The sequence below is a fragment of the Perna viridis genome, chromosome 3, assembly GCF_037379345.1.
Source record: "Perna viridis isolate PV_CMFRI_1.1 ecotype Kerala chromosome 3, ASM3737934v1, whole genome shotgun sequence".
In the NCBI taxonomy this organism is placed as follows: Eukaryota; Metazoa; Mollusca; class Bivalvia; order Mytilida; family Mytilidae; genus Perna; species Perna viridis.
Window position 1 is genome coordinate 36,442,632 of NC_142447.1, and position 7,533 is coordinate 36,450,164.

Sequence of the window (7,533 nt, forward strand, 5' to 3'; positions counted from 1 at the left end):
TCTACTCAACATGTAGCAGGAGTTATTGGTTTCAACTTATCATAAATTCAGATTAATTCCTTTGATTGTTTTGTAATTAAGTGACTGTGTGTTTTGTTCAAATATCAAACTTACCGTTTATACATTTACTCATTTTACTAAAATCTTGGGTAACTTTTGTAAGATCTTCATAATGAACTGAAAAATAATAATATATTAATAATTAGGAAACACTTCACAGAATCCTTCATACATTCAATATAGTTAAAGAAGGATTTCACTGGACTGTAGACATTTTACTGGGAGTTTCAAATTTCAATATTGATATTTAAATGCTCAAATCAATATCAGATAATATTTGAGAAGTCAGTCATATGAAGAAAAAAAAACATCATGGCCTGAATATTTAGAAAACAATGATGGACACCAAGAGACTAACTTATACTACAATCAACTCATTAGTTCGGATTAAATTCAGAGATAATTCTTTTAGGAAAACTTAATGACAGCAGATAAGGATGTAAGTAAATTGATGGCAATTACTCACTCACATGACCAATCCAGGTGAAAAAATAAAAACAATGAAATACTCCTACATATATGGTAAGTCATTATGCATTTTGATTAAATTATGACTTTTTCAGCCCTAGATGCAAGTAACATTTTATTAAATGAGAGTTTCTGTCATTTAGTATAAACATGTTGAATCTTGTCTTCACCAAGTCTGACCCATAATTATTAAAATACAAGTTGGAATAGCTAGCTCCCCACTCCCCCAATGTTCCAAAAATAGTTATGATGGATATGTTTACTGCACCTCCAAAAAAAAAAATCCGCTCATTTTTAGTAGCTATCCAAAGAGATGCATTTGGTCATATTTGGTTTCATGCAATTTTGTTTTCTGAGATGACGGTTTTTTAAGTATAAGTTGACAAGCAATGCTGAATGTTGAAGGACACAAAGTGATGAAAACAGCTTAAATAAAGTACATTTTTCCTTCTATAAGTTTACCTCCAACTAATTCTGTTAATATCTTGTCACTTTGTTTGTATGCCTTGTCAATTCTTGCTTTTTCTTTTTCTCTTTGTTCAAAATCAGCACTGTAATTACAAAAACATCACTACCTGTACTTTATTTCAGATAACTACAAAGTTCTGAGAAAATAAAAGAATAGTGTCCCATGTCCCAACTTGAATTTCTCTGTCAGATTTATCATTGTAAAATTTGGAAAAAATCATCTCCAAACAATTGGGAAATGTAGGCTTCAGAGGCCTTACAAAACAAATTTTGATTATTCTCACAATAAGGCCATAATAAAAAATTCCTAAATCCTTATCCCCACCTGACCCGATTTTCTATGCCTGCCAAGATTTCCTTTAATTTTCAAAAATGGTTTTTGAAACATAACAACCGACTCAAAGTTCTGGAAATACATTGTATACTGTGTCTTCTTCAGACCTGATTCATAATAATTGTCACTTAGTAACTTCCAGTTTGTATATCATAGTTTTTTGCAACTATTTCTTTGGAAAGTGGTTCAAAATTAAAGAAAACTGGTACTGGTGTAGTAGTAGAGACATAAGCACTTTGACAGAGCTGTTTCAATATCTTTGTGCTGGTAAAATCAAACACCAAAGCCATCAAAGACGATAAAATAAACAGCCTTTGTTTTTTGACACAAGTGACAGTTCCAGTAGGAAAAATAAAAAGTAAGATTCTTCCCCCTTAATATAAAAAAAAGTTGGATGAGAATCCAGGAATTCTTTTATTGTGGCCTTATGCCCAATCATCATTGTTTTTTTTAACATGCTTGAAAGATTAATGGCAGTGACCTTTGCCATTAATTTTATTCAAATCCAGACACACAGTCACTCATCAAATGACAGACACCCATCATTTTTAGTCCCTGTCTAGTGTTGAGGCCCAGGACCAAAAAAAATACTCTTACAGTATTATCTAGACCTAGATTTCTGCCTAGACTGAAGATGACAAAATTGGAAGAACATTTTTATTAATTATAGTCAAAAGTGACGATAAAAATATTTCTACATTATAGATATTTTACATTTTACATATTTCCAGCTACTACTAATAATTTGTCTTATATTATATGGTTGCAGTTTTTCATTAAACTTACAATAAAACTTAGAATTAAATTTAAAAACTAAATTTTAATTAACTAATTTACCTATGTGACAGTGTCCGCACAATTCTCATCAAGAACTCAGACTACAAAATATATAAGTAATACATAGTATTCAGTATTTACAAAACAATTTAAGTATTGCATATTAAAAAAAACATTAAATCTTCTATTATGAGTTTACTTGCTCTTCAATGTATAGAAGACAAAAATTCATCATACGACCACATGAGATTAGCAAATTTTCATCAAAGCAAAATACTACATCGTGATCTATTGAAGCTTTGAAATAGTCAAATCCATGTTCTTGACAAATACCGTAGTTTCAAAGAAGTATTTCAATAAAGCACCTTCTAGTGGACATGATTATCATAAAACCCAGCATTTTAAGCCAAACCAAGATCCTTCTGACCGATAGTATAACAAATATTTAAAATGTCCTATTCATGGCTCCCACCTCTGAAAATATTACAATTAAACTCAGCAAATGGTAAATGGTGTGAAGTCTACATTGTTTAAAAGGGAACTTAGTACTAAAATACTTTGCTCACAGTTAACTTAAGGCCAATGTCTACCTCATATTATTAACTAATGTACTTGAAAGACATTTTCCGAACTTTCTGAATTTAGGCTACAGACCACCCATTGCATTATCAATTTGGAACGTACGCAAAAAAAGTCCTACGCCAAGGTACAAAGTAGTCCCTTTAGCATGCCATTATAAAAAAATATTTTTAAATGGATGAACTTTTTTTAAAAAGGGAATTTTATTCTGATAATTTTAAGCCCAAAGTATGCTACCTCAAACTTAAATAAACTAATTTGGTGGAGCTATAAATAAATATGGTCTAAATAAAGAATCTTAGGATTCCCCAGGCTATTTTTAGGGTAGATGAGTTCCGAGTGTCAGTTCTGCACTGCAAGGCAAACCCCTTGTGAAATTTTGAGTGACATAGCAGTACATGTGTATGTTTCAGGTTATATATGATTTTGGTTAGGTTAAACTTAAGATAAACTACTGAGGATCCCCTGAAAATGAGCAAATTAATAAAGAGAGTAATGGGAATCTGAATTAGTGGTTTGTAGCCTTAAATATATGCTCCCAAAAATTAAACTAGGTAGAAGAAAGCTAGTTAGTACAAATGTTGCGAAATTATTGATTGTACATGTATATATTATGGATCAAAAATATTTGGTATTATAATGTTTCACCCATATTACCCGTTGGCCTCGAGTCCTTTCACCTCAATTAAAATAATATTTTGCATTATTTTGCACAGTTCAAGAAGATGATTGTATTCAAGTAACTGACACAAACAAGAATTAAAGACATGACATAGAACTTTGCATAAGCTATTTAGCTTCTTTCTGCATCCTTCTATTAGTTTTGTATGTAAAATGTATTTATTGTCATTCTAGGTTGTGCCTATAGGAGAGTTCTTTGTGATGTCATCACTTACCTGTGATTTGGTTTTGGTTGGCAAAAAACCCATTGAGTGGCATGGGGCATCAACTTTAAATCATCATAACTTTTTCGTTTTTGAAGATAATTGAAAAATTCTTTTGGGTCCCTAAACTGCCAATAAAACTCTTTTTATCCATGGAATTTTTAAATCAATATCCAGTAATTAGACTACATGAGCAAAAAAATTTAATTATAATTTTATATGAAAATAGAGGTTTACATATAAATATTGTTTCACTTTTTTTTCTTCAAGTAAAACAGTTATAAATTCACATGTAAAATATGAATTCTTTTATGTAAATGAAACATTTTACAGAACCAAAATTGGATGTAAAATAACAAAGCCATAAAGTTTTGAAAATTGGTATTTTAATCATCAAATTGTTAATTGTTTATTTAGTAGTTTATTTGCCACTTAATGATATGCAAATTAGTGACTATGGCATCACTAATGTAATTGGCGAACTCTCCTATATATGTACAGGCAATGTCCTTAAATGTATATGTTGAAACTCTTGACCTGTTAAACCTTGTACCGGAGCAAAGGTGAATTACTTGGTCATGTATGCATTTAATTATCATTAGACTTTAGCAAGGAATGCATCCTACATAGCAGACCATAAATCAATGCTGTTTATTTTAGTGTAGGTTGAAAGTCAATATCATAAATATTTTTTATGATGCACAGCAAATCACCATGGTGAACTTATAAAAAGAATTTTAGACCATATATTGAATATTGTTTCTTCGTTACAAAAAAAAATTGTGCTTGCACCGGGGTTAGTTTATATCAAAAAGAGGCTAAATCAGTGTTAACAGAATGCCCAAACAATCAAAATCTTGGTAAGAAACTATTATTGAGTCAATCGCAAATATTAGATTGTTATGTTGATACCGTTTCTCTTCCTTTAGAGGAAGGAGAAGTTGAAAGTCTTTCTTCATCCATAGCGGTAGGGCTCCGGAGTTAACTTCCTGTTTACCAATATTAACCTTATTACCCTCCTCTGACTGGAGAGCTCAGAAGAACATGAGATGTGGGCCTTCAGGTCTCTTTATCAAAATGTGACGAAGAAACTAATTTTTCGAAACCACTCGAGAAAAATCAGTTTGTTGACGTTACATAGGCAATACCAAACCAAAATTTTCTTGCTGACAACTATGGAGAATCTTCCAAACCGAATGATCACAAGAAGCATCAGCAGTCGACTGAAGTCCAGCTTCAAGACAGAGTCACCTTTATCTGTTTCTCACAATGAAGAAGAAAAGGAATTCTTCATTGAAATTCAAGATGGTAATATATGTTACATGTTGATCTTGTCTTCTGATGGTTAGATTTAATTTGTGGCTGGTTGAACCATACTCCAACAATGCTAGTGGTTGTCTGGCAAGCTATTTTCTGACTTGATGCCATCCTAACATTTAGCATCTGACATGTTGGGAGTCACCACAAATGGAATAAGCAAAGCATGTGTTGGGGTATGGAGGAACGGAATGAAAACTTCTTGCATTGTAGTAGTTGAACCTCTTGTTTAGGGGGATGGGTTTAACTATCATTGGGCATTTCTATCCATGTATGGTGTTGAATAGTAATGCCATTTGATAGTATAATCCGTCAAGTCACCCAAAATGAGCTCCTGTGGTTCAACCAGTACCAGTTGAGCACAGAACGAGAACCATGCAGTTAGAAAAGCTGAATGGTGTTAGTTGTGAACCACCAAAGGAAAAGAAATGAACACGAAACAAAATTATGTAAACCATGAAACAAAATGAAAACAAAGCAGGGAGAATTCTAGACCATTTATCTTTTTCTATTAGAGCATAGTTAAAACTGAATGCAGAATTCTCTCACCATCCAAACCTCACTTTAATCTTTGGGGGGGGGGGGCTAACTGAAACAGATATATGTATCCCATGTGCCTTTTGATTTTTAAATGTTTTAATGGGTTAGCTTCATCTAATTAAATAGAAAAGACCATATTAGTCTCAGAATTAAATCAATGCTGTTCACAAAGTGTTAACACCTAAACTTAAAGACAGAACTATTCAGACATTTGTTTACTCTGGCCAATATTTTTGGAATACTCTTCCAGATGAAATAAGAATTGCAAAAGGTGTAAGCTGGTTTAAGCATTCATATGTTATGCCAAGTCCTGTTATATGCAACATTTTTTTTTCAGCAGCATCAGGTATTCAAAATTTAACACTTTTTTTATATTTTCAGCTCTGCTGGCATACTATATGTATACTTGAAAAAAACCATTGTATTATATATTTACCCATATTTTGTTTATTACACATGTACATAGTACATGATTCCTTATACAAACCTTATTTTTTCAGATGATAGGAAGGAAGGAAATCCAAAAGCAATCTTGACATATGAGTGGGAGAATACAAAATTAGCAGACCTTCAACATACATATGTACCTGAGGAATTTAGAGGAAAAGGTGTTGCTAAGCTGCTTGCCAAGGTACAAAAAGTATACATTAACTACTTAATGTTCATGTAATAGTTACTACTTTTAAAGAGTTTAAGTGAATCCTGTATTTAGCCCATTTTTTTTTCAAATTGTTAAAATCACTTGAAATATTTTTAAATCATACCACATGTGCATAGACTAATGAACAATGACAGTATGCGTAATATTTCTGTGAAAAGACATGCATTTTAAAGCTAGGGTCACTGAGAAAGAGGATTGGTCAGATTACTTGGAACACAGAGTTTCTAAACCCTACACATATTGTTATATTACTCTGTATTACCATATAAAGACTGTCAACATTAACAAAATAATCTGCATGACATTTTTTCAGACTGCATTTGAACATTTTGTATCTAAAGGAGTCACTATGAAGTTGACCTGTACATATTTACAGAAATATGCCAAAGATAGTCAGGACCAAAGATATAATGACAATATATGCTGGGATAGTGTATGTAACTAAAAAGTCATTACTAAATATAGTAAATTTTAATCCTGATTGAAATGAAGCAAGTGTATTTTTTTTTAGTAATTTTAAAAATGATTATGTTGAACTGTGTATGTCAATATTTTTTTTATAATAGTATTAATAATATCAGGGAAATAAATAATTCATTCTTAATGCTTCTAAAACCAAATAAAAAAAATTACTTGAGTAACATGAATTCCTCCATTCTATAAAAGTCAGATCACCAAATAACAAAAACCATGGTGGTGTATTCATTGCATTAGCAAGAGATTTTATAAACTCAGAAATGACAGAATTACAAACAGATTGTAAAAGCATATGGGCTGAAATAAATACCACTGGTACAAAAAACATAATGGGGAGTTATTAGGGTCCACCATCTGATGAATGTACTTCATTAGAACAACTAAATATTTCTCTAAATAGAATGAATAATATAACATCCTCACATCTGATGTTAGGAGGGGACTTTAATAGAGGACATATTGATTGGCCAGTACCATCAGTTGTTACCTGATGCCAAATAACACCAACAACTCCTAAATATCATGTAATTTACACCAAATGACAGACATACTAACTTGAAATGAATTTTAGGGTACTACTTCAATAGGACTTGCAGACCAAGACATAGTCTATATATAAATTGTTACTTGTCTAAAAAGAGTTAGAGAGACATCAAGGAAGATCTTTTAATTTTAAATTTATTAAAAAACGAAAATAGATTACCATGGGTTACAAACAACATGTACAAACTTGTAAATAATAAGAATAAAGCCTTTAGAAAAAGAAAGAAAATTAAAAAAAAGACACATTGACAGCTTAAACAAAAAGATTAGAAAGAACTCCATAAAGCATACTGGGATTACCTGAGAAAATTATCTGATCTACCCATCATTAAACAAACCAACTTAGACCTCTCAAAATACAAAAAAAGGCTATTTAGCTACATCAAAATCAGAAGGACTGATAGTTCTGGCATTCCACCACTCAA

General features: G+C 31.5%; 2 protein-coding genes across 7 annotated transcripts in view; one reads left to right on the plus strand and one right to left on the minus strand.

Moving 5' to 3' along the window:
* LOC148622087 (exocyst complex component 4-like) overlaps positions 1 to 4,606 on the minus strand; it is a 38,373-nt gene extending 33,767 nt beyond the window's left edge. For all 6 annotated transcript variants that reach the window (XM_088571626.1, XM_088571627.1, XM_088571624.1 and 3 more), the window contains exons 1-4: positions 4,483 to 4,606; positions 2,168 to 2,208; positions 991 to 1,079; positions 115 to 177 (exon numbers count right to left, since the gene is read on the minus strand). In XM_088571626.1, the coding sequence (XP_088427752.1) occupies positions 115 to 177; positions 991 to 1,079; positions 2,168 to 2,208; positions 4,483 to 4,533 (244 nt within the window). In that variant the 5' untranslated portion in view covers positions 4,534 to 4,606. The remainder of the gene's footprint in view (positions 1 to 114; positions 178 to 990; positions 1,080 to 2,167; positions 2,209 to 4,482) is intronic.
* LOC148622088 (protein NATD1-like) lies at positions 4,574 to 6,729 on the plus strand. Its single transcript, XM_088571649.1, has 3 exons — positions 4,574 to 4,878; positions 5,928 to 6,058; positions 6,402 to 6,729. The coding sequence occupies exons 1-3, from the start codon at positions 4,620 to 4,622 to the stop codon at positions 6,531 to 6,533; spliced, it is 522 nt and encodes a 173-aa protein (XP_088427775.1). The 5' UTR covers positions 4,574 to 4,619; the 3' UTR covers positions 6,534 to 6,729.
* Positions 6,730 to 7,533: the final 804 nt, after the last annotated feature.

Excerpts from the sequence above, each read along its gene's own strand:
- LOC148622088 (XM_088571649.1), top strand. The coding sequence starts at position 4,620 with ATGTGGGCCTTCAGGTCTCTTTATCAAAATGTGACGAAGAAACTAATT. Across the intron at positions 4,879-5,927 it reads CTTCATTGAAATTCAAGATG|ATGATAGGAAGGAAGGAAAT; the intron begins GTAATATATGTT and ends TTATTTTTTCAG. Across the intron at positions 6,059-6,401 it reads TTGCTAAGCTGCTTGCCAAG|ACTGCATTTGAACATTTTGT; the intron begins GTACAAAAAGTA and ends ACATTTTTTCAG.